This window comes from Pelodiscus sinensis, chromosome 6, assembly GCF_049634645.1.
Source record: "Pelodiscus sinensis isolate JC-2024 chromosome 6, ASM4963464v1, whole genome shotgun sequence".
Lineage (NCBI taxonomy): Eukaryota > Metazoa > Chordata > Testudines > Trionychidae > Pelodiscus > Pelodiscus sinensis.
The window spans coordinates 97,104,615-97,131,826 of NC_134716.1; the positions used below are offsets into that span (position 1 = coordinate 97,104,615).

The 27,212-nt window shown below is 42.6% G+C and overlaps 2 protein-coding genes across 3 annotated transcripts in view; one reads left to right on the forward strand and one right to left on the reverse strand.

Annotated features, from left to right (window-relative positions):
* Positions 1–13,755, forward strand: part of PLPP1 (phospholipid phosphatase 1) — a 168,507-nt gene extending 154,752 nt beyond the window's left edge. For both annotated transcript variants that reach the window (XM_075932459.1, XM_075932460.1), the window contains 2 exons: positions 9,888–10,064; positions 13,273–13,755. In XM_075932459.1, the coding sequence (XP_075788574.1) occupies positions 9,888–10,064; positions 13,273–13,401 (306 nt within the window). In that variant the 3' untranslated portion in view covers positions 13,402–13,755. The remainder of the gene's footprint in view (positions 1–9,887; positions 10,065–13,272) is intronic.
* MTREX (Mtr4 exosome RNA helicase) overlaps positions 13,617–27,212 on the reverse strand; it is a 97,364-nt gene continuing 83,768 nt past the window's right edge. Inside the window, exons 24-27 of the mRNA XM_075932456.1 lie at positions 24,197–24,253; positions 22,831–22,993; positions 14,817–14,921; positions 13,617–13,897 (exon numbers count right to left, since the gene is read on the reverse strand). Coding sequence (XP_075788571.1) covers positions 13,845–13,897; positions 14,817–14,921; positions 22,831–22,993; positions 24,197–24,253 — 378 coding nt within the window. The 3' untranslated portion in view covers positions 13,617–13,844. The remainder of the gene's footprint in view (positions 13,898–14,816; positions 14,922–22,830; positions 22,994–24,196; positions 24,254–27,212) is intronic.

Below are 27,212 nucleotides of genomic sequence, written 5' to 3' on the forward strand. Positions count from 1 at the left end.
AAGATGTGGCCTGGGGGCCATATCTACTCCACCTAACATGTTGATCCAGCCTATGAACTGCATTTGGCTGCTTTCTATTTATATCCTGCTTCCCGTGCAACCAAATTTACAGGCAAGTGGCTCAGGCATCAAGATCCTATTTAAATGGCTCCTGGTTGCGGCATTTCCCAGTTGCGGTAGGGGTCGGAGCCGCAAACCTTTTAAATAGCCGTAGCAACCCTGGGAAGCTCCCAGGCGTTGTGATAGCAGTGGAGCTGGGAGCTCTTTGCTGTGTTTTTTACTTCAAAGCCCCCAAGCCCCAGATAACACTGTTGGTGAGGCTAGTTCTCAGCCCCGCCCTTTCCTCCTTAGGCCCTTCCCCTTCTGGTGTGGAGTCAGCCTGTGACCGCACACCAAAATTCATTGTGGCCCACCCTGCAAAAATTATTGTGCACCCCGGCCTTATCCCCTTCCTTGCAACATAAAACCACTCTCCACTCCTTTTGGGCACTTCCGGTTCATGATTCTGCCTTTTGTATGGTGTCACAACTTTCCAGTGACTTATAAACAGGATTCTCAGCCCGCACCATCAATATTCTGCAGCCTACATAAGCGACATCGTTTGTAGCCATACCTGGGAAGACCACCTACAGCTCTTAAAAAGCAGTTTTTAAAAGCTGTACAGGATACAGGGCTTACTTTGCAGGGCTATCTGGAAGTTAGCCAAAAATGATGTAACTTATTTGGAAGTACTGTGCTGGAGGTAGCCTTTGGAAACCAGCAGTCAGCCAGGTACAGGCCCTAACACAGTGTGCCATTCCCCAGACAAAGAAGCAGTAAAGGCATTTTCTTAATGCAGCATGAAATTATTGGAGGCTTTTTGCCTTCATCACAGCCCTTCTTATGGACTTCATTAAGGCAACAACTCTGAGATGACCTCGTGAATTGACAACATGACCATGCCAGGTGCCTGTGTTCTTTCACCCTGATTTTTTTTTTCCTGGGAGCTCATACTGAACACTGATGTCTCAGACGTCTGGCTTGGTGCTATACTGTCACAAGGCTTTGAAGATGATGATGACCCAGTCCTATGCCTGAGTAGGAAGCTCATTCCTAGAGAAATGGCTTGCTGAAGCATGGAGGAGTTAGTGATTAAATGGGCTGTGGCTATTATCTGTTGGGTAGTCCCTTCTTCCTGGTAACAGATCTGTGCTGGATTCATATGCTGGAAAACACAAACCCCCAGGTTCAATGTACACCAGCAGGTGAGAAAGGACCATGCCAGTGAGTCGTCTTTTCATGGGAGATGGGGATGGCAACAGACAGCCATAGAATAGCCTTTCCAGCTTGAAGGGTGAGGTATGTGAATGGACATTCCCATCCAGTGAGGTGACTAATGAGCTTCTCTGGGCCTGTTCAACATGAGGCACATCTCCAAGGCTTATTCTGCTTGGAGGGTGGGGTGAAACTTTAAAATGAAAAATCCACCCCAGGAAGGGGTGGTGAACAAGGAAAGTGCTGCCATATCTTGGGCAGTAGAGGGAAATCTGGTAAGAGAGACAGTGGCAGGCATCCCTGCTCTCAGAGCTGCATGACCCAGCATCTAAGAGCAGTATGCCCCAAGACGAGGAGTTGGAGGCAGATCTCATTTTAGACTAAGCCCAAAGAGCTGACTCGGGAAGGTTATCCTGGTCTCTCTTGCCTCTATCTGCTTATGGATTCCCCTCTCTGATGAAAGAAAAGGGGAGAGGACTTCTGTTTGCTTGAAGAATTTCCCATTGGGTGTCTGCAGGAGAGTGGGGATGGTGGAGAGAATTACATACATGGGGACTTGAGGAAGCTCCTGCTTCCAATGTGGTTGCTACACAATGTTGATATCTGCTGCTTCTCCTCTTCTAGTGTATCTTCCCTTTAACTCTTTTGCATGTGTCATGAAACGTATCTTAAGACTCGGATTACTGTCCAGCAAACCATGGCTGCACCTATTTGCTCTCTACCACAGATTATAGCATGCTAGTCTCTCCAAAGCCTTCTTGAAAATATTTATTTCCTAGACGGACGGACATTCATTTTTGTGCTTTCTCCTCTATTGTGTATAGAGGCATATTAAAATGTCTTGCTTTAGATCCTCCAGCTCTTAGGGAGTATACCTATCTAAGAAACCTGCAGTGTCTCCCTGCTGTGTATTACTGTAAACTACCCAAGCCAAGTGATGGCTAGAACTAGAAGTTAAGGGCTGAAATCAACGGATAATGTGGGATGACTATTGAAAGCAATGGCCCAGGAATGAGATACAAGGATTGCATTTTAATAGCTTGAAGGCTATGTTCCATGGCTATGGAACAACCTTCCCAAGAAATCTGTAGAAACTTATTGCTGAACTGGAGGAAATACTATAGTAGCAAATAATTCTGTGTGCAGGGATATTGACTGGAGGAGATTAATAGAAATTACCTATCTGGATTTTCCCTCTTTTGAAGAAACAGCGTTGATTTTTAAAAAATCAAAGATTCACTTTCCATATTTCCTTTTTCCTTTTAAATTACATTTTGTATGGAAACAGTAAACCTCTTGAAAACTGACACATGAAATAACGGACAGGTGAAATGCATGGTGTGTTTTGTTTCAAAGCAATTGCAGAATACCTGATCTGCAGGTATTTTGCTGACTCTAATTTAATGTTTGCAAAGGGCTTTGAGGAGTACCATAGAAGCAAGAAGTATTATAAGCTTGCTTTTAAATACATGACTTGATTTTAGTAGTCTTTAAGATGCTGCTAGGCTATTTGTTGGTTTTAGCAGAGTTAGCCTTAAGTGGCCAAGAAAGAGCATTGTGTCCTAAGGGCAGGGTTGTAAGGCAGCTAGGTGAATAGAATGGTTAATTATTTCAAATAACATTTGTATACTAAAGTTGTTATATTTTTCTTCCTTTTTTGGTTTTATGAAGTAATTGTACTTATGTCCTGAAATGGGAATGTCTTAAGTCTTTTGAAAAGTATTTTTCTCAAAGGATTTCTGAACTTTCTTCCCTAGAACTACAGAATTCCATCTCAGCATTTTTTTGCTCTGTGGGAAATAGAAGTCACTACATCTTAAAATAAACTTCATAAATACCTAATTATTGTTAAAGTTTCCCCCCTCTCTTTTAATGGGGAGAGGCAATTTTATTTTAACAGGAGTGAAAGATTCTCTAGTTGCAAAAACCTTTCCATTTGTGTCTGTGGCTTCTGAAAAAAAACTCAGAGTGGCTGTTTTTTCAGCTCCTATGTTGTATTTTTAGAAATGCAGTATTGGACCATAGGCTGGGAGGAAATTTGTGTTCAGGATGTGTGGTATAAAGCCCATACTTTCATTATAGGGTAAGCATTAAGTGAAAAATAGCTAAAAATTCTTTAATCATACTCTATGAAAACTTCTTCTATAAAATACATCTGTATCTCAGCCTTGTAAATTAAAAACACCATAGGGGAGCTGACCACCGTTAATGGCACTTACCCTTTGAAAGGTAACTTCATGACAGTTTATACAGGGATAGAGGACAGCAAGAGAGGGAGGATAGAAAATCAACACTCATACATGCCATTTGTGCTTCCCTCTTTATAAATGTTTAATTCTGAAATTCAGCCTGTTTCCAATTATGCAGGAAACCTTTCACTGCACTTCAATGAAAACACAGCAAAGGGGGCTGGTTTCAATCCTGTTCCCATTTGAAGACTTTTTCGCCAATGACTTCTCAAATAAGAACAGTATTGGGCCCTAAATAAATAAAATGGAATATGCCATATGCATATACAGATATACTCCACATGTCGAACCTATATTTTTTTTTATATATGTATCTTATGTTGCGATAACTCCGAATGTAAGAGAATTTACACCTACAAGTACCTATAGAATACACATTTTTTCTGGAGCTGACAACTTTTACAGACCTATACATTTATGAGACTGTTGTGGGAGAAGTTGTATTCCTTGTGAGACTATTATTTTACTGCACTAAAGCAGTGTCATTCATCTTTTTTTGAACTGTTCATGTCAACTCAGGTCTTTCTCTTCTTGCTTAATTCAGTTTTTAAGAGTGATTAGGGGGCAACCCTCATCCCCAAACCACTGGCTAACCATTAAATGTAAATCCAGTTAGATGCAACCTGATAAAAATAACATGGGAATTAACCACTGTAGCAGCTAGCTTATGAAAATAACCAGCGCAAGCACTTTTATCAGAAAATGCACTTGTGATAAACACATTTTAATATCTTTATTTGGTAAACATGTACCTGCTGAAATTTTCAGCGCTTACATGTTTACATGCCTGGAGAGTGCCCCCACCATCCTGTACTGCTACCTCTGTATAAAAGGCCACAGTATAGGGGGAGGGGAGGAAGAGGCATGTGGCTCCCTGGGAGCTGGTGCTCACCAGGAGTCCATTTAAAAACTGGCTCTTACCTGCCCCCACTCTGCTGCTGCCTCTGAAGGGAAGGGAGCTGTGTGTAACCATGATTAACTGATGAGCCCAGGCTTATCCATTAACCGTTTACATGTGTACACTATCAGGAAAACTGAAAGAATTGGGTTTGTTTAGTTTGGAAAAAAGAAGATTGAGAGGGGACATGATAGCGGTTTTCAGGTTTATAAAAGGGTGTCAGAAGAAGGAGGGAGAAAACTTGTTCTTCCTGGCCTCTGAAGATAGAACAAGAAGCAAAGGGCTTAAACTGCAGCAAGGGAGGTTTAGGTTGGACATTAGGAAAAAGTTCCTAACTGTCAGGGTAGTCAAACACTGGAATAAATTGCCTAGGGAGGTTGTGGAATCTCCATCTCGGGAGATATTGAAGAGTAGGTTAGATAAATGTCTATCAGGGATGGTCTAGACAGTACTGGGTCCTGCCATGAGGGCAGGGGACTGGACTCTATGACCTCTCGCGGTCCCTTCCAGCCCTAGTATTCTATGATTCTGTGATCCCTCTGAAGCAGCAGCAGCTGTTTTTCTTTGAAAGTAAATATAGCAGCAGATAGTCACAAAAATGCTTTGTGAGGTGACTGACTTGTTCCTCCTTCCCAGGTTGGGAACCTACTTTTAGACAAATGTGGGACTCTGTCACCTTTTGGCTGTGGCTTGTGGAAGAGCTCAGGTGTTTCTTGCACTTACTGTAGATGTCACTATTGAGAGTCTCTAGAATGTATGGATGTTAAAACAGTGGGTAATTGGGTAATCGTGTAACCAGTGAAAATCTCAAGCGGTTACATGCTGTAGGCTCCCAGAGGGCAGAGGTAGCTGGCCTCACTTCCAGGGAGAAGAAGGCTGGGCTGGGCTTCAGGCTCTTCAGTAAAAGATTTATATTGCAGAGCTTGCAGTGTGGGGCCTGGGGTCATTGTGCAGAGGCTGCTGCCACCCTGCGCGACTATCTCTGTATCGGAGGCAGCAGTGTAGGATGGCAGGGGGCTTCTCAGGAGTGGGGCTGGGAACAGGGCTGGGAGTGCACTGGCTGCTGGCCCCACCCACAGGGACTATTGAATAATCACGTAACTGCTAAAATGTGATGTGGTTACATGATTGATTAAACAATCGCTATCTTCCATTCCTACTTCCACCTGCAGCCTCACTCCCGCGGAGCTGGCTGCTGCCCTTGTGCTGCTGCCTCTGTTTCAGAGGTAACACAGTAACCCAGTGCTCCCCAACCTTTTGGGGCTGCTGGGCACCCGGGGGCGGGGCCACTCACACACTGGGCACCGGGGGGTGGGCCTGCGCCCGGGCCTGGGGGGCAGGGCCACCCATACGTTGCACTCCTGGGGCTGGCATTGGCGCTGCTCCTGTGCCATGTGCCTAGGCGCAGGGACGCCCGCGTGCTGCATGCTTGGGGCTGGCCCTGAACACTCAGCGGGTGCACAGAAATGGCCTGGCAGGCACCACTGCAGTAACCAATAAGCCCAGGCTTATCAGTTAACCATTTCAAGTGTTATTTTGTTACATCTCTACTAGAATGAGTAAAATTTATGTACCTGTGTGCCTCCTACTCATAATAGGATACCTCCAAATCTTGAACTGCTGTGGCTAGTAGTTACTTTTTTTAATGTGGAACTGACTGTTTAAATATAAAACCTGGCTTTCTGGTTTGCCAGCTGTCTGTTATGTAGAAAAGGACCAATGTTTTGCTATGTCCTGTTTGAGGACTGTTCAAAGACAGCATTTGACCGTTAGTTCAACTTTCTGAAGGCTCTTACCATCTCTATTAATCTGCACCAGGATCTCTGAAAACACTTTGCTAGTATAGACCACTTCTTTGAGGAAATCATGTCAGTCCCATTCATGATCACATAGACCATTTCCCTCCAATTCATAACAGTAGAATATCCTTCTGCCAATTAAGTGTTTTTCTATGTAAGTAATTGATATCAAGTATAAGTAGGTGTATTTAGGGGTCTTGAGCAGCAGGGGGGAAAGAGAGTGAGCACTGAATGATCACTCAACTCTCTGCAAACCCTTGTGTGTTCTGTGGCCCACGGAGAACCACTGAATATATCCTACTGTGAAAGCTGAGCTAACATAAACTACGGCCCTGAGTGAAGATGAAGACCACAGAAATATACCGGGTGAAAAGCTCAAATTATACTGTCTGTCAGTTAATATTAATAGTAGGAACATAATGGCATGCTCTGTGTTGGAATGAAGGCATGTTTTAAAACCAGTGTGCAGAATAAGCTGTGTCCTAAGAGGACCTGTCTGACATTTACAAAAGTATACTCTTATTAAACTTTAGCTTACAGTTGCGTCTTCTGGGACTGATTTCATCCTGATCCAGCCATGAGGGTAGAGGCAGGCGGTGGGGTGGGGGAGGGAAAGAGGAGTTGGTTCTGAAAAGGGTTGATCTTTTGATACTTTATAGCAGACTGAAAATGCCAACATGATGTAATAGTTACTTTGAAAAACCAATGGAACATTTGCCAAATATTTAACTTGGGAAAGTAGTGTCTGTGAATGTACAGTGTGCACACTGTACATGTATTTACACAATAAACGTCATGGTTCTAACAGATTCACATGGTTTTTGAAGTTGACTGTAGAAACATTGACTGTATCTTGTTTGCATATCATCATGGTTAACACATGACTCCTGTGTGACTCAATTGATAGCACATCAGCTTCTGGATGCCAAGATTGTGAATTTAGTGTCTCAAAACTGCAGCAGCAAACAGCTTAAATCTTGGTGTAAGACTTGATCACCTATCCCAGCTACATTAGCTCTGTCTTCCATAGCTTTTGTAGATATTAGGAAGATATCAGTGTGCTTTTTATGTGATTACTTTTACATCCCTAATCTATTTAGTTGAATAATTGACTACATGCATTTCTTCCTGCTGCCTCTGTATCATTGGGGTGGGAAGCAGGAGCCGGTGTTGGGGGGAGCTGGCTTAAAAGCATTTCTCCCCCCCCCCCAGGGCATCATCTCCACGATGCAGGAGGGTTAGTTCCCAGGATCTGTGCAAGCTGGGACTACTTCGCCCTGACTCATGCCTTCCCCCAGGAGCTAACCCCACTGTGGTTCTGCAGTTTAAATGTAGTAGGAGCCGGAAATTCCATAGACTACTCGATGAGCTAATAATTGCAATGTAACATCCCTAAATTGGATTTCAGTATCATAGACTGTTTGAGTTACTGGTGAGATCCAACTGGGTGCTGGTCAGTAGCAAACACTATTCAAAAACAACATTGCTGCTATTAAATATACTGTAAAATAATTTCGATTTCCTGTGTTCAGAAGAGACTTGGTAAAATCTTGTGAACACTAGACACAAAACACAGTTCAGAACAACTGAGGTGAAGTGAGTTTTGCTTAAAACAGTATAAATGAAAAGTTATTCTGTAAACTTGCGTGGTGTATATCAAATACTAATCTTCATAACATGTTCATCTTGCTTATATCCAGTACAAGATTTCTTAGGTGCATCCAGGGCATTGGAATTCTCAGCTGTATATCAGATGGACTGAGGAAAAGCTCCTCTTGAGATGGAGCATGTCTCCATACTGGAGATAGCGCACTGTGATACAGAGGTAGTGTCTTGTGTGGGTTATATAAGACCTTATGACCGGTGTTTTGTACTCACTTCAAAAGGCGAAAGTTCTGTGGGGAACATTGGGCCAGTGGGGGACTCAAGCAGTTCCCCACGGGCCTCCTGCTCCCTGTAGCATTTCAAAGCAGCAGTGCCACATGGAGCCCAGGATGTGGCCTGGGTTCCATGCTGCTGCTTTGAAGCACTCTGTCCCCTCCCCTCACTCCCTTCCTGCCTCTTTCTGATTAAGGCATCGGGCTGGGGGAAGCAACTAGTAGACTATTGTGTCACTATCCGATAAGCATTTGCTTATTGGAAAGTTGACTAGTTGTTCACATCCCTAGTTTTCAGGAGGGAGCATGAAAGCTGTGGTGGAAGGACAGGATGATAGGAAGTGAGAAAGTTCAATTATGTTTAAAATAGTTCATACCCTGTCTGAGCATAATAAACTTTAATACAAATCTAGTCAACCTTTTTCCTTGAGGGGGAGTTGTCACATTCTGTAGAATAAAACATCAGCTAATATCCAAGGCAATAATTTAGAGCCGAGGCAGGTTAAAATGCAGTTCAGTTCTGGGTTTTGGCTCCTATCACTCTTCATATGTATTTATTTATTATCACGTCTGGCCCCTGAATGTGTGAGGGGGTTGTTTTAAAAACTTTGTTAAAGCAGCAGAATGAAGTGAGGTGGCCATTTCATCAAGAGGCAAAGAGAGAAGGGCGGGGGGGAGGAAAAAGAGGTCTCACGCTTTAGTTCTTCCCACCCCCACACTAAAATAACTTTCCAATATTCCAAGATGTTTTGGGTGCAGCCTGTAGAATAACTGTTTACCTGTATTTACACTCACTCAAGTTAGAGGTGACTAAATTATTTAAAAAACTAACCATGAATAGCCCTTCTTAAAGACTAACAAAACATGTAGATAGTTTCATAAGCTTTCTTGGACACAGCCCACTTCAGATGACAAGTTTAAATTATTTAAACTATGGTCAAAACAACTCAAACACATTTGTAGTTTTGATGACAGCTGATGAATGTTGGTGTCCTTGTTACATTGTAATAGCTAAATTAACTTTCTCTTTGGCTGTATTTTTCCAGTAGAACAAACAAGTGCTGATGTGCAGAGATACTTACTTGCTGATGTATAGTTGTACTGCTGGAAATTAAGTGTAGCCATGTCCTGAATTACTGGCTGTATTAGCACCAGAGTTATTGCAATTGTGTAGGCAATTCAAAGGCCTGTTTACTTCTACTTATAGGATCATTGTATAACTATTTATTCTGTACTCATGTTGTCTCTGCTTCCTGTTTAGAGTAAGAAAAGTGTTTGAAATCCTGTAAAATGTGTCACATTTTAATACCTTAAGAAGATGGCTTAGCAAGGGACAGAGCTGGCTAACTTTAATCAGTAGAAATAGATATCGATCTAATCTCCTTTGTTCCCTGGAATCCTTGTTCGCTCCTTAGATGGTGTTAGTCTAGCACTAGCAGCTTATGGTTTTGAAAGCAATGCTAATGCACCGTATTCCTTTACGCAACATCATAAACCACGGGTGGGGAATAGCATAACTATGCACATCAAGACTATATTTGAATTCACACTGAAATCTCTGCATTCATATCCTACTGAGCAGTTGGGTTTGTACAATAGAGTAATATAGACTGGACTTGGTATTTCAGAATTGTTCTATGATTTCAAACTAACTTAACATTCAGAACTATGGATCACATTATGCTTCTGAACTGTGAATACTGAATCCTGTAACTTCTGATTAAACTTGAGTAATCTGAGCCCTAAGCTGAGCAGTTCTAAATGAAAATTGCATTGGAGGTGCATCATAACAACTTTTCCTCTCTTTCAGCTATATCTGCAGGCCAGAATGAAAGGAGATTGGGCAAGACTTGTGCGTCCTACCACACAATTTGGTCTCATTGCAGCATCTGTATACGTGGGTCTCTCCCGGGTTTCTGATTACAAACATCACTGGAGTGATGTGTTGACTGGACTCCTTCAGGGAGCGGTGGTAGCTGTGCTCATTGTAAGTATTAGTTCACTGAGACAGAATCAAAGTAGGTTGTTCACCATAGGTGGCAAGCAAAGGGTCCCTTCACGGGAAAGCGTATAGAGCTTCCCGGTGCTCTGAAATGCAGTGGTGTTAAGGTGAGGAATAGAAAAAAATTGTACAGAATTAATCACATTATTACCCCATAGAATACAGAAGCCCAAGTCATGGACTGGGAACTCAACTCTGTTTGGTTTAAGAGGGATATGGACAGTACAATACCTAAGAGATTGAGGTATGGGAGAGAGCATGAAGGTATGCGTTTAAAATCTAGCAACTGGGCAATGAAGGATGGTGCATGGCTAGATTCAGGGCAAGACTTGTCAGCCCTAGGAGTGAGGGGCAGGTAGGGGAGAATAGGTAGTGGAAGCCTTTGAAAATGAAGACAAGTAACTTGTTACAGGAGGTATATAAAAAGGGGAATCAAAGCTAAAAACAACAGGTTAGGAAAGCTATTTTTGTAGCAGCATTCCTAATTGTGTGCAGCAAAACTGTATTAAGAACAGAAGGAAAGGATGTTCCTGTAATTGACATGAGACTTAGCTGCATGTAGGTTTAGGAGACTTACAGCTTCTCCTAAACCTCCATGCAGCTATCTTAGAGCTTATGTAGAAAAAAAAAAATCTGCAAGATAAAACACAGCCTGGGTATCCAGACAGAAGTTACAGTGGAAGGGAATGCCAAGTTATGGGTCTGACAGGATGGTGGTAGTGTCCTATGCTTGGTTGAGGAACAAAGAGCAGGAGAGGAAAATCAAAGCTGCTAGCAAGATTGAGCTTGAGCCTGACAGTTCAATATCTATGAGGAGATGCGAGAGACAGATTTTAGCATGGATAGATGGCAGGCCTGGCAAAAATATATATATATATATATATATATATATATATATATATATATATATATATATATATATAGAGATCTGAAACTTTCAGTACAGGTTGAACCTCCCTGATCTGGAACACTCTGGACTGGAGAAGTCCCAAATAAGGGAATTTGCCAGACCATGGAGGACGTCAGGTGTCAGGGCTATCCCAGGGTTCTCCTCCTGGCTGCTGTGGGAGAACTCAGAGACCTGACCTTCTTTTGGCCCACCTGCCTGGCTCTGTTCCCAGCCCCCAACACCATCCAGGGCAGCAGCTGCTCCCAGGTTTTCCCAGCTGGGTGGCAGCTACTCCTAGGGCTCCCTGTCCCCAGGTCACTGGCCTTGCAGGCTGCTATGAACCAGACCAGCTCCAACTGTTCTCAATCTTTGCAGCCAGGGCTCTCTGATATAGTAACATCTGTGGTCCTGCTGGAACTCAGATGCTGCTGGGAGAGTCCCAGATGAGGTTCAACCTGTACAGCTGGTCCCCAAGTTGAGAGTGGTCAATTTACAACAGTTCGCATTTATGACCAACTCCCATTGAGCGGTCAAAGGTGGTTCTCGGGTTACAAATGTGACCCGCGCTTATGAACAGCATGGTTGCAATGTAACTCAATGGGGTCTGAGTAACGAACATTGAGTTACAGCCAAGTGTTTGGTCCATAACTCTAGGAGAGGCTGTATAGGGATGATAGCTGAATTGGTGCCTGTGGCTTAGATTACCCAGAAATACAATGTGAAGGTGGTGACCAGTCCCTGTGAAAACCAACAAAGTTGGGGGTAGAGGAAATGAGGAAGGTCCTCTGAAGGACATACAGATGAAAGCACAATTTTGAGAGGTAAGAGGAGAAGCAGGAAAAGACATAAGGAAGTCAAGAGGACAGTATTACAAGAAGAGTACAGTTAGTGTCAAACACAGCTGCCAGGTCAAGGATGAGGGTAGAGTACTGCTGTAGACACATGGCTAGGAAAGGGTCATTAGAAACAGAGTGGTTTTGGGGAGTGCAAGGGGGGAAAAGCTGAACTGCAGGGAATCTAAGATTGAATTGGAGGTGAGGAACGTCAACGTTTGTAACTGGTGTGGTCAATGAGCTTAGGGATTAAAAGACAAACTTGTAAGTGGAGACAAGGCTGGGTGTAAGGTGGAAAAGATTAAAACAGATTTTTTTAAGAGGGGAAGGAGCCAAAGAAGAGCTGTTATAAGAGATGAGATTAAGGGCCCAAAGGAGACCAAGATCTGGGATGGGGTCATTTAGGGCAAGTGGAGAGGTTAAGAGAAGGCAGAAAAGAAAGCTCATGGAGTCCTAAACTAGCATTTTGAAAAGCCTCCTCTTTCGAAAGAGCCCTTCTTCCTTGTGGGAGGAAGAAGACAGGGCTTCTGAAGGAGCGTGTCTGCTCTTCCACAAAAAAAGCAGAAGAGCAGATGTGTTCCCTGGACTCAGCAGAGTTTTTCCAGGATACCTCTGGTATCCTGGAAAAATCCCGTAGTGTAGACATAGCCTCAACCAACTCTGGTTCCATGGACTTAGTTAAACCACTGAACTGTTTGAAAGCACTGGCTATTTAAAAACTGGCTGTAACTATGTACTGCTTAATATTTTATTCAGCAAATAAGAGCACATTACCAGAGGTTAAGAGTGTGCTGATGGACCTCTGAATATTTTGTTCTGCTTCAGTTCAGTGCATAGTACATAAATGGTAAAGTTAACCACAGACATTCCTACAGAAGCTTTTACATTTTAAAATTAGAATGTTTTATAACAATTTCCAGCTTATTTAAATATGGAATGCTGTAGTGTTTGAAACTACTTTCCAAGCCCCAGTTGTAGGATGAAGTACAAGCACCTAAATGAATATACATAACTTCTACCTTCAAAATAACCACTTACAGGGAAGGTTTTAGTGATTCTCCAGAAACTAGTGCTTGACTGTGTTTATCAATCTTAAAACTGAAGTCCCAGCCAATTAATGGAGTTGACTGAGCCAAAGTTTTTTCATTATTAAATGAATAGCATGTCACTTTTCTGTTGCATCCAAAAATACCATAATGAAATATTTAGTTGTAGATTTGACAGGTTTTCCGGTAATTGAGCAGAGCTTTAATGTAAGTAGCTCTTGTAGTCACTGTTCTGCACAGAACCAGTTAAATTAGTGCCATGCCTGTACATAAGACCAATCAAAGAGCTTACAAGGTACAACTACCTCCTTAATGGTTGATAGGTTAGGGTACAATCAGTAAGAGGTAGGTTTTAGAGGATTCTAGTGCTCAAGAGGACAGAAGTGCCAAATACAGATTCTAATACTGTAAACTTGTTCACTTAGGTTGTATACGTATCAGATTTTTTCAAAGTGAAAGGCTGTACATTTAAACCAAATGAAGAAGATTCACATACAACTCTACATGAAACACCAACAAATGGAAATCACTATGGCAGTAATCACCAACCATGAAGAATTGTTGAGCATGATCCTGTGAAGCCTCCTGCTTTCTAAAAGGAAAAAAAAATAATTGGTCTCCTCCAGCATGTAAAATAAATGCCTTTAAGGGACTGCTGCTGCTATACCTCTTGGATGCTCACTTTAAATGTATATAGTAACATTTAACACCATTGTGTATATCTAATAGCTTTAAAAATCTTTTTAAAATTCTATTGGTTCAAGCTTACTGCTTATAAAACAAACAATTTTTTATTAAAATAACATGGCAACACTTATGTACAAACAGCAGTGTGTATGTAATATACTTTGCTAGAATGCTTCTTGTTTAAATAAATGTCTGTGTGGAGGGTGAAGATGGCAAATTGGTCTGACACTATCAGTCTAAAATTATTCTGCTCGATGAGCAAATCTCATATTGCTCCCAATCCATACTTGGCTTCCAGAAAGCAGATTTCTTATAGGTAGAGGCTTGCAGCAAACACTATGTCTCTCTTGATTTTGGTAATTCCTATTAAAAAGAAAACAGGTGTCATAAGTTGTGTGTACCTAGAACCTAAACCTTGCCACACTAGATAAGAGGGACTACTACAGGTACCAGCTGAGACCTAGACTGTGAATATAGAATTCCTAACTTTAAACTCATGAATAAAGAACAGTGAAGCTTTGCTTGGAAGGATAATGCATCTATTCTCCCAAAGGGTAGTTGCTGGCATCTTCCAAATAGTTCATTGAATCATAGAGCTGGAAAAGACCTCAGAAGGTCATCAAGTCCAGCCCTCTGCTCTAGGCAGAACCAATCCCAACTACGTCAACCCAGCCAGGGCTTTGTCAAGTCAGGACTTAAAAACCTCTAGGGATGGAGACTCCACTACTTCCCTAGGTAACCCATTCCAGTGCTTCACCACTCTTCTAGTGAAATAATTTTTCCTAATATCCAACCTGGACCTCTCCCACTGCAACTTGAGACCATTGTTCCTTGTTCTGCCATCTGTCACTACTGTGAACAGCCTTTCTCCATCCTCTTTGGAAGCTCCCTTCAGGAAGTTGAAGGCTGCTATCAAATCCCCCCCACCCCCCTCTCTTCTAGTCTGCAGACTAAACAGACCCAACTCCCTCAGCCTCTCCTTATAGGTCATATGCTCCAGCCCCCTAATCATTTTGGTTGCCCTCCTCTGGACCCTCTCCAATGCGTCCACATCCTTATGTAAAGATAGCTTTTACTTCTTCTGCAAATAAACTCTCTAAAGTCAAGATGAACCTCTCCAAATTGAAGCACAGATTCCTCTCTATATAAAGAATCAAGTTGACAATGTGTGTCCCAATTTAGCACTTTTGGTAATTTAAAAGGGAAGAGCATAGCTTGAAACTTTACTTGATGAAATGGATTTAGTTCATAGGTACAAACTTTCACCATTCTAGTTACATACCTTCTGCAAACTTATTTTCCAGCTCTGTGTTTCCAATGGCCTTTGCTGCCTGACACATCTGTCGAAGCAATTCTTCTAGCCTCCTCATGCAACGAATTATGCTACCTAGATAAAAATAAGCCTTTTAATTTTAGTCACTTCAATTAGTAACCACAAGAAAGCTGACTAAATTCTTTACATGACATGTCATTAGTTATAGGATGCAGCATCAGGCCTACTTCCTTAAAAGGTATCTTTCACAAAGTACGTGAAGACAGTTAATGGTGTAAAACTGGAATTCTTACAAATTTAAAGCACTCAAGTTCTAACTTTTTCCCCCTACTGTGCAACTTTCATTTCTAGTTATTAAGTGTATTGGCCATAAGACCTAATTTTGCACCTGAAATATCAGTATTTCTCAATAAGCTGGTCAAGAGTTTTAGAAAGCCCATTTATTGAACAAGAAATTGGCTTGTTTTACACAGGTACAATAGCTACAGACTCTCAAAATACCATTCTACTCCCACCATAGCTATGCACTCATATGCCTTGACAAAAATCACTATGTGCATCCGTATGACCATATTCTTCACTGCCATTATGTCTACTACAGCAATAGTAATTCCTGTGAGGAGACAGTATCTGTAAAAACAGTTGCAGCTAGTGCATGTTAAAAGCCATATAGAATCAATTACTGAGATAAAGCACAAGTCCAAAAGAAATGAACCATCAGCAGTTCTCCTGAGCACAGCCACGCTGCATTTGGCAAGCACTAACGCAGTATTCTGGACATTCCTGCTACAATTTGTTTACAGGAAGATAATTCCACCCAGTGCCAGCTTAAACAGATATGTTTCATTTTAGCTAGGATGTTGCAGGCAGGCTTTTTATACATGCAAAACAAAGTTGTACTTTGCAGCCCGTTATTCATAACCCTATCACCTTCCTCTTACAAATATAATTCAATCAAGCTATAAGGCTACATCAGGCCTGAACAACGCGGAAAGCAGCGAGGGCCATATTACTCCAAAGAAAACAGCTGTGGGCCGCAAGTAGGTATGCGCTCCCAAAAAAATACCAAACATGCGGGCTAAATATTTTTGTCGAGCCTCCCCCCCCCCCCAAAAAAAACCCACCCACCACCATGCATGTTTCCACATGGCCCCCTGACATTTGTCTCTCCTGCACCCTGCCCCTTGGTGCCTTCCCCTTTCTCCTTACCTGCCCTCCTCCCCTCAGCATAAACCCCTTCCCCTCGCCACATCACACCAGCATCCTGGCATCCCGCTCTCTGTCTCATGCCACAGCTGCATGCAGGCAGCCCGGCAGCAAGAATCACTGCACTTTCCCCTCCCCAGAAGCACTCGGCTCCTCCGCCCAGCCAGCAGATCAGATGGGGCCATGCCGCCCGTAGTTGGCACGGGCCACACAGTGAACCCCTGCGGGGCCGCATGTTGTGCAGGCCTGGGCTACGTCTACACTGCAGGCTTTTTGCGTAAGAACAGCTGTTCTTGCGCCAGTAAATTTACAGTGAAGTGCTGGGCCAGAGGGCTTCCTGAGCAAGAGTTATTCCTCTCCCCACAAGGAATAAGCCCTCTTGTGCAAGAAGGCAGTGTGGAAGGGCAACGGGTTTCTTGTGCAAGAAACCCCTATGGCTAAAATGGCTATCAGAGCTTTCTTGCGCAAAACAGTTCTTGTACAAGAAGCCTGCAGTGTAGACATAGCCTAAATGTTTGAACAGATTATTGCCAGGCTGGTGATCTCTTCAATTCAGCCCTCCTCCACCAGCTTGCAAGTATAAAACCCTGTCATGGCCACTTCACTTCTGATTGATAGGGACAGAGTTGATTTCTATTCAACCCTTCCCTCCCTCTCTCCCTCCCTTTAAAAAAAACAAAACAAAAAAACCCAACAATGCTACTGCTTTTTAGCAAGAAACTTTCTTTGGGAATGGTGCAGAACACTCCAACCCAATTTTAGGAACAACTTCCTGTACTTAGAGGCTGTAGGCAACAGAAACATTATTGCAGTCATTGCATTCCCACAGCTGATGATAACTGCAGTGTAGGACAGAGGTATTTCAGATCTAATAAATCTTTTGTTCAAACACCAGCCAGGTTTCTACTGGAAAACTGCAAGTGTACCAGGGCCTATGGCTTGGTAGCAAGGAGCCAGTAGCTCAGATCTCTAGGGGTATGTCTACACTACCCTCCTAGTTCGAACTAGGAGGGTAATGTAGGCATACCGCACTTGCAAATGAAGCCCGGGATTTGGAACGAGGTGTACCGGTAGTTCGGAATAGGAATCCAAGTCTGAACTACCTAGTTCGAGCCCCGTGTAGCCGCGCTACACGGGGTTCGAACAAGCGGGGATTTAAAAATGGCGGCTCCCCGCTTATGCAAATGAAGCCCAGGAAATTCAAATCCCGGGCTTCATTTGCAAGTGCGGTATGCATACATTAACCCGCTAGTTCGAACTAGCGGGGTAGTGTAGACATACCCTAGTAGTTCTTGGGGAGTCTCTGCCCAATGACGGTCTGCATGACAAGGCTGTCAGACTTTGGAAATAGATCATTCAAACCTGACATTGTCAGTTCCATTTTTTTCCCCCTTTCTGTCCCCTGAAACAGTGTTTCAACTATTTCCATAATGATGTTTTTGTCTCATGGAAACTTTTCAGCAAAGTGGGTTTATTCCAATCGGGAATAAACCACAATTCTGAAAATCCAAAATTTCTTAGACCAAAAATCTTAACCAGCTCTAAAAGGGAGATTGTGTGCATGTTTTGTTTTGAACCCATTCTCTCTGTTAGTGTCCCTCATTACAACTTTTAGTGATGGGAGCTATGCTGTTTCATTAATTATAAAGCCTAGTTGTTTCTCCCAGGGATCCTGTCCTGGTGCCTTTGTCCAGAGCATAAAAATCTGGATCAGAATGTAATTATCTCCTACATAATCGGGAAGAACATGTCCACTAAGCTAGCCACTTGCTGTGAAGAAAAAGGGGAGGAAAAAGCAAGTTGTAGTACCCAAAACAATTTGGCAGCATTTTAACTTAGTATAACTTGCAGTGCAAGTTAGCACCATCCACATTAGGGATGTTAGATACTGTGTAACTGAATAATCATATAACCACATCAAATTTTAGTAGCTGCATGACTACTGGATAGTGCCCGGGGCGGGCCCAAGCAGCTGGTGTCTCCCAGTCCCAACTCCTGGGGAGCCCCCTGCCACCCTGCAGTGCTGCCACAGGGTGCAGAATGGCAGGTCCATGAGAGGCAGCAGTATGGGAGAGGGGAAAAAAGACAGGTGGAGCCCATGATCATGGGAAGCTGGCCCCCAAGCACCAGCTCCTGCCTGCTCTGCCTCCCACAGAGGCACCTCTCTGCTACTGCCCCTTCCACACTGAAAGTAACATGTAGTATGATGGGGTAGAATAGGAGCAACTAGAAAGTTTTGCATATAGGAAGGAGGGATTTGACACCCATGAGAGAGTGTGGAAATCTCAGGCCCCTGAGAACTCCATATATATCTTCCATTCCCCTTTGAATTGTGGGCAAGGGTAGAAGTGAGGACACAACATTCTGTGGAGCAGGGGGAACTTAAATCTGCACACTTTATTCATTCCTCATTAGTACAAAACACTAAATTCCCTAGTGTGCACTGACCTACTGCAAACATCTAGATGAGCCCTTCAGTGAAGACAAAAAAAACCAAACCAGCGTTCCTTATTATTCCTTTTCATATTCAGTTTAATAAAAGCTTGTTTTAATTTACTTGAAACCACAGTGTCAATGTACCAAAGGCTTCAGTGTCACAATGCTACAGAAACTCAAGTGCTCTGTGTAAAGCTGCCATGTGGCACAAAAAGTCCACAATGCCTTATCTGGGTAAATCGTCAGATTCAGCATTTATTTTTAAACAATTCTGCAGAAACTGTCTGCTTTTACAAACATCCTTATGGGACGAATCATGCATCTTTACCATGAAAAGAGTCCTCATCCTATGAAAGGTAGACCCATAAGGTCAGAGGAAAAGTTTGCTGGTTCTGCCAATACAAAGTGATCAGAAGGCTAGGGTAGCCATAAAGTCAAATAGCTACACTCTGGGCTGCACCTCTGTTCCCATTTTCAGTCAGCAATCCTCTTTTCCAGAACATAGGCAGTATGTAACAAATGGAAACATCCTATTTTTAATTCCCTTTATGTGGCCTATTCAGTCAAGAGTGAATAGGGAACAGGAAGAGCAGCTACTAGCTGAGAGTAGCTCTCAATTTCCATCATCTGTTTCCCTCCCTGTACCTCTAGAGCATATCTCCAAGGAATACAATTTCTTCCAATGGTCAGAAGGTAGTCTCAATAGGAGTAATCTGCTGAGTCCAGATGTACTGACTGCCAGGTTTTCTGTTGGTCACAGGAAACCTAGTTTAATAGGTTTTTGGCACTATACATCAGATTTCCAGCATAAATAGATGATGGCCAGGAATTCAGAGTAACTGAGCAAGAATGTGTCATTTTCCTTATTTCAAAGATTTCCCAACTTTATTAAACACAGTAACATTATGTAGGGGAGAAAAGTGCTAGCCAATACAGAGCTAGCCATAGTGCTGCTTGCAGGGCAGGCTAGGATATGTCATGTTCAGCATGTCACCTAATCATTATTAAAACACTGGTTCTTTAAATCAAAGACAGCTCAACAACGCCCCCAATTTTTCATCTTAAACTGATAAGATGCTGAGCACCATTCCTCCTCAACTGCTGCCTGCGTTGTCATAGTCAACATTATGCTGGCTAACTTCATTCTCCACAACCACAAGGAAATTTGGTGGTATATTTCCCCTAGAGAGCAGGGGAAATTCTGTTTTAATCCTTTTGCTTTGGAGAAACTTGCTGTCCCTTTGGCCATGTTTCCACTTGCTGTGCCAGAAATCGATCTTCTGGTGTGGCTCTAGTAAAGCTGAGGGCGCCCTCAGTCGGCGCTGGTGCTCCTCGCAGTTACAAATAGTAAAGGGAAGCTGATGGAACTGTTTGCTCCCACACACCTCTCACTGCGAAACGGTGCCAAACTTGGCTTAAGGTATGCAAACTCCGGCTACGTTATTAACATAGCTGGAGTTGCAGACCTTATGCTGACCTTCCAAGTCTTGTATAGATGTGCCTTATACATGCATGTAGATAAGTGCACGCTACAGAAGTGGAATCCTAGAGCAGGATAATGCAACTGTAGAAGCATCCCTTCTTCAAAGAAGAAAAGAGGAAGAGGAAGCTATTTTTGGATTGAGACCCAATTTCTTGAAGACACCTGAGGGTTGCTGCCTTCACTGAAAGTGTGTTACGCCATTTGAAAAGAGACAAAGGAATCAGGAAAGTTCATGCTGCAAGCTTTTATATAATCATGAAGTCACATCAGGGACATAATGGCTCCCAACCCTCCTCAACCTCAGTGGAATCAAGAATTTGGGACAATCCAACTCCTTAAACTCTAGCTTTCAGACTCCTTGATAAACAAAGAACAAAAGCCACCAAGGGCTATAGAATCAGCATTGTTTTCATAAGGACAAGATGTGGTAGTGTGGATACTCCTTGGCTGGAGGGTATTGAGTATTATAGCTTTGCTAGAGGTAAGGTCAACTTAATAAAAAGAGTTATCTGAGTACAAGTAGCATAAAAAGAGTCTGCAGCTGAGACCTGATGGATGCTTTTGCACACAGTACACTAAGCTGTACCAGAAAGACATTAACTGTATGTGAACTTTCCCTCTATTGTGCTGAATCCTTGAATTGACAGGAGACAACAAGCTTCCCTTTACTGACATACATGTTTCATACCACAAAATGACATGACCCACTGGTGCTACAGACAAGCAATTGCCTTTTCCTTTGTTCTCCTCCACAGCCCAGAAAGTTAAAAAATACCTACAGGTCTGTCTACACTAAACAGACCCCTAACAGGTAACCAAGCAAGGTTGCAAAACTTGTGACATACTTACACGTAGTACAGGGTGCGAATCATATTTGTTCTCTCCTTACCACTCAGTTAAGAGTTAGCAGTATGTCATTTAAGAATGTACAGAAATTAAGTTTTAGAATTCTTAGCCCAACTATTATTACTACTAATACCGTTGTTTCATATGGCAGAGGACAGACCAAAGTGCAATGTTTTACTTTGCTAATGACTTTCTGCTAGCAAACGACAAACTGCTAATGACCATACTAATGATAAGGAGCTTCTAAATCTTTGCCAGAGCCTCTGACATTATTTAAGTTTGTAGCCCTTTTTGGGTCTTATAGGGAGTAAAATCTTTGACTGTTATCAAGCATTATTTTCTTAGAAAGCCTCTCCCAAACAAGTTTCCATCTGCAAATTTTAAGGCATAAAATAGAAAATGGAAAACAAAGAGCAAGAATACAAAATCATGCAGCTGTTTTGAAGGGGAACATCACTGGGAAAACAAATAGATGAGAACAGGAGAAGGAATAAATTCATCTCATTTTCCAAAGTTGCTGCACCTAGGAAACTACAAATATTTTAAGAGGATTTTCTGAAGATTAATATTTGTATGGCACTTTGCAAAGTTTTATTAACAGTTAATTCTCACTCAGCTCTTCACTCATTTTTCTTCCCATAAATTAAAGCTCAGATCATATTGCATCACAAAAAAGTAATAAAATATTAATAGCCTTAAAATGCTAAAGAGGAAGAAGTAAATTGTCACACTATAAAAGCATAACATTTTGCAGAACACCAAACAGAGCCAAGTAAGCAAAAAGTAAACAACTCTTTTCTAGTGTTCCATTTTTAAAGGAAAATAGTTTTTGATAACCCGCATAGTTTTCTGGGCTGGCAACAGAACAAACAAAAAAATAAAATAGAAATTAATAAGAGTAGAGATCACTGTCTAACTTTTGATAGCTGAGACTTCGGCATCAATTTTAAAGGTCAGAAAGAACTCCCTACTTTACAAAATACAAATTTCACATTTTGGGCTCTCCACTAAATCAAAACTGCATGCAGAGTTACCCAAAAGTGTCTTCAAGGGAAGAACTACATAACTACACTATTGCATTTTATTGTCAGTAAACAATACACAAATATTCCTGAGTGCATCTGACACTGAGCTGAATCGAACAGTCTATGGATTTGTTCATACAAGTCAAGTTCATTTGCATGTAATTTAAAAAATAAATATGAGAACTTAGACTTCCAGGAAAACAACTTTGTTCCTTTAGATGTCAAAATGAATCAACTTTGTTATGGAAATGAAAAGCTGATTTTACTATGGAAACTCAATGAATTAGAAATCTCCCTGAACTTCTGTAATCATAGCTAAAATTAAATCAGGATATATTCATTAAAGCTCACTTCAGGAAAGAATCTTCCCTGTTCTAGGACATTTTTAAGATACCCTCCTAACTTCTTTTCAAAAATGCTTTCTCCTCTGATTTTTTTAATTTAGTAGGGGCTTAACTTCTACAAAACTAAAGTTGTGAAGCAAAAAAGTCTCCACTTTCCCTTTCATACTGTTTTGCTAGTCATCATTAATTGATGTAACAAGACATAGCTTTTTTGAGGCAAGCATTTCTGCTTTGAAGAAAAAATTGAGCATTATAATTCTTGTAAGCATAACATAACTGCAATGTTTTGGATTTCTGTATTTTATAAAAGCTACTCTTTTTCGTTAAATGTATGTTTTTTTATTATCAAAGGATGAGACCCAAACTCCTTAAAGTATGTAAAGTTTCCAAATTACCAAAAACAGTTAAGTAGACTTAAAACGACTTATACACAAACTGGAAAATGTTTGTGGTTTTCTACAACAGAGAAAACAAATCTTGGAAAATATCTGGCTTAAGTAAGTTTATAGTTCTTTCAGAAGGATATTAAAAACTAGCTTTGGACCTTTCCGATTTTTAATTTTCTCCTCCAACAGAAGAACACAAACTTAAACTACTTCACAAAGAACAAAGGTCAATCACACAGAATTTGTGAATTGCATCACACTACCATTTCATAAAACAGAAGTTTAAAAGCAACATACCTTCAAAGACATCTGTCATTTTGCAGATGTGAGCAAAAGTAGCTCCATTTGCCCAAGTGTATACTACATCCATCAGGTTAGGTCTGAAAGAGTTTAGGTAATTTTCCTCATCAATTTCCAATTTAGCTTCTGCTGAAACTTTGGCAATTCTTTTAGCACATTCCTTTAACAATAAAAAGGTTAGTTTTGAAATCAAGTTGCAGTGTGACAAATTCTTCTAAACCAGAAATTCATTGTTTACATAGAATTTGAAATCTAATTAGAATAAATGTAACTAAGCAATGTATAGTGCACTTATTAATCTATATGTTAAAATTTAAGACAGACATGTTTCACTGGCTAAACTCATGAAGGCCTCGCATTCAACTTCATGGCATTTCTGAATGTAACATGGTAACTTTTAAAGTCTACATCTGATCAATTTCGAAATTTCAGGTAACAGTCTAGAGTACCAAAAGCCCTATTGATTTCAGGCAAAACTGGAAAACCAAAAAGAGGAAATCCAGGGGCATATGAAGCCTGTTGCATCAATTAGTGAGCTTCAAGAATCTCAGCAGTTGTCTGTAGAGCAAATAAGTCACTGAAAGCATCCAACTAATGCCTTCCAGCACATCACCAATGTGCTCCTCCTCCTAGTAGAGTTAACATGTTGACACTCTTTATCCCCAACTAACAATGGATGGTGAAGAGAACAGACGCATGCATACAATCCCTAGTATGGGGAGAAGCGGGGAGAACAGGTGACCCTGGTATATGGGACAAGAGAAGACAGAGCATGCAACCTATGGTGGAGAGAAATGGGAACAGAGCCCCAGTAGGGGGACTATTAGGGGATCCTGATGTGGAGAAGGGAGCATACAGAACCTTTGGCCTGGGGGAGGAAAGGGGGAAAATGGAGGTCATCAGAGTTCACAGCAAACTCCTGGCTGTGGGGAGCTTCAGGGAGTTCCAAAAATAGAAGGGGACAGGATGAGGAACACAGGGAGCCCTGTGGGAGTAGGAATGAAAGAATTCACAGGAATACATGGTGCATGCAATAAGCTTGGACTACAGAAACTATAATCCTCTAGTTTACATATACCTCAAAAACAGAATTTATAAACAATAATATAAAAATGCACTATGTTGGCAAGGTCTTGTGCTACTACAATTAGACAAAAGAATTCCCCAGTTTTACCAGCCCCAGGTTATGGCTCCCTGGATAACCAGCCACTCTCACTCCTTCCCAGAGCGAGTCATATCTCAGCGAGCCAGGCTCCCTGGATAACCAGCCTGCTACACTCTTCCCCAGAATTAAGTCTGACTTCTGTATTTCCACATGTGAGCTGTCCCACTGAAATCAAAGAGATCTGCATTGGAAAACTACCTGCATTTGCCGAAGTGGTCCTGCCAACTGCTCTGTCAATTTGGGCATCTCGCTAGACTGAAAAGGAAAAGAACAGAAACTCCATATTCCTCATGTAAATCAAGTTAAATGCAGTCTGCAACATTACCAGATATTTTAGTGCCATATTAAACATTTCCAACTCCCTCTGAAATCTGTTATCTCAAATACTAGACTCTACTTCAGGTAGGTTTATTTAAAAACAGAGGAGCTATCCATTTGTCCAGGTATTTTTAACATAAAAGTTAAAATATAAACAAACTGAACCCCAATACAAGTTTTGCTGTAAATGCAAATTTGCTACCTTTATCAGAAACACAGCAGTTTCAACAGTTACATTTACAATGTAAGTATGATTTCCGCTCAAAGCCAAGAGTGGATACTGTTGTGGTGCTCCTCCATTGAAATCTTCCCTCTAGTATCCAGAGAGGGCTAGACACATGTATTTTTGCTGGTTTGCTCCCAGCTTCCGGCCCCACTCCCAGAGAGCCCCACGCTACTGCCTCTGTAACAGAAACACAGTGTGGGGTGGCAGGGGGAGCCTATCCACAAGGGGAACTAGCTTAAAAATCAGCTCCCTGTGCAGACTGGCTCCTGCGGACAGGGGTGGCAGGCAGAAGCTGTTTTTTAAACCAGCTCCCTGCACAGACTACCTCCCACCTATAACCCTGAGTGGGGGACAGGGTGTTGCACTTAATCAGGACTGTTAACCGATAAACAATCGTTTGGCTAGCCACTAACATCCCTATTACTGAGAATGGTGGGACACAAAGCACTCAGCATTCAAACTGGACATGAAATCAGTTGCTGACTGGGGGAGCAGAACCTAACAGTGCCAGCGAATGATGCTGCAATGAGCATCAATGTTGGCTCATGGCAGTAGGCTTGCCATAGTGTCTCTGTGTCAGCAGTGCAGAGAAGGGTGCCAGTGCCAAAGGTGCTAGGGGGAGTCATAGCAGGGGCCACATACTGCACCACAGGAAGTTACTTGTGCCAGCTACAAGGCACTCTAAAGTTCACCAGAGGTTGACTTGGTGAGTGTGACCTGCAGCACCAAGACTGGACCAGGAGGTGGAGCCACAGGAGCTTACTGTCAGTGCCATCTTTGCCAGCAGTGCCACTTGCAGATGGAAAGACTGTTCAAGCATCATTGGTGCCGTAAACTCAATGAGGTTCCACATGGAAAAGGTACCAGGTGTGGAGGGCAAGTCCAGGTCCTCCTCCACCATCACGGGCTCTGGAAATTCACAGACATTGGACTTGATGGGGCCGCCCTGGGCCAACACCGCCCTGAGCCAAGGACAAGGTGCCTGACTTGGATCAGTTTGGCACTTTGCAGACTGCCCCCAGGGCCTTACCAGACTGTGCTGAGAAGCCCACCTTATGCATGGTGCTAATAATCCTGTTGCTCCTCCTGTCTTGAGGCTGGCATGCTATGCACCAAGGGAGTTAAAGCTGCCAAAGTGCCAACTCCATTAGCAGCATCTTATGTGTCTGACCTGTTTCACATTTAATTTGGGGCTCAAAACTCCTGCAGATGCTACACTTGTCTTGTTGATGGCCTTCTTCAAGACACTGTAAACATGCAGCAAGTGGGTTGCCTCTAGGCATACGATTCCCACACCTAGCACATTGTTTAAACCAGTGGTCCCCAACCTTTCAGGGCTGCCAGGTGCCCAAGGGCAGAGCCACTCACGCACCGAGCACCCGGGGGCTGGGCCATGCACGTGTCCTGGGGTAGGGCCACCCATATGCCGCGTGCTCAGTGCCAGTGCCACCCATGTGCTGCACTCCCGGGGCAGGCGCCGGTCCTGTGCTGCACGCCCAGGGATGGGGCTGCCCATATGCCATGTGCCCAGGGCCAGTGCCGCTCCTGTGCCACACACCCAGATGTGCCATGCACCCATACTCCGCATGACCAGAGCCGGCGCCAGTCCTGTGCCGTGCGCCCAGGAGCTGGCAGCGCCCATGCGCCACGTGCCCGGGGGCAGGGCCGGCCCCGATCACTCAGTGAGCACACAGAAATGGCCCGGTGGGTGCCACGGCGCCAACGGGCACCACGTTGGGGACCACTGGTTAAACCCTTGGGGCCACTGCATGCCCCACAGGCTTCCTGGATAGCAGACAGGAAAACCCCACAGAATAACTAATTCTGAGGAAGTGGGTCTGGCCCACGAAAGCTCATCATCTAATAAACCATCTTGTTAGTCTTTAAAGTGCTACATAGTCCTGTATTTTGTTTCAGCTACACCAGACTAACACAGCTACATTTCTATCACTAATTATCTAAACTAACTAATAACTCAAACTTCACACTATAAAGGAACTACTTGCTAAGCAAGAAGTCAGAAGTTCCAAAGACTGTAACTGACAGAAAGAAGGAATTGAAGCAGGAGTTGGGTTGAGATGGGTTTATATACAATGCTGTAAGGCATTGTAAAGGGGTGCTACAGCCGACCCAACAGGTACCAACAGGGAAAACTCTTCCGATGACCGTTCATGCGGTGCTCATGGACACATATAGGAATATATATACATGAGCAATCACTGAAAGAACTTTTTAGATAATGCAGAGATCATCCCTCCTATGTGGTGTTCTGCGCAAGGCAGAAATTAATATCCCTTTAAAGAGTACTTTAGGCAAACAAAACAGATCATAGTATTCCAGGTGCATCATGACACTTCCCATTCCCAACATGATCTCTTCTCTTTTGTTTGAAACTTCTTTTCCTTTTACACATAACCTAACATGCTGCTAGATTCAGTTTGTGCACCTGGGTATCGCACTCATCAAGGTAGTGCTCATTACACAACTCAGTATATGTAATTGATTCTTCTATCTCACCATGTTCATAATAAGGATGTTAAGTATCAGGTAACTGACTAATCAAATAGTCAATGCAGGAGAATAGTCAATTCTTGACCATCTGTACTTCAGTGAAATGAAAACCTGGAAATCTGATTTCAGTGTGGGTTCTAGGGTTTCCTAGGAAGCGAG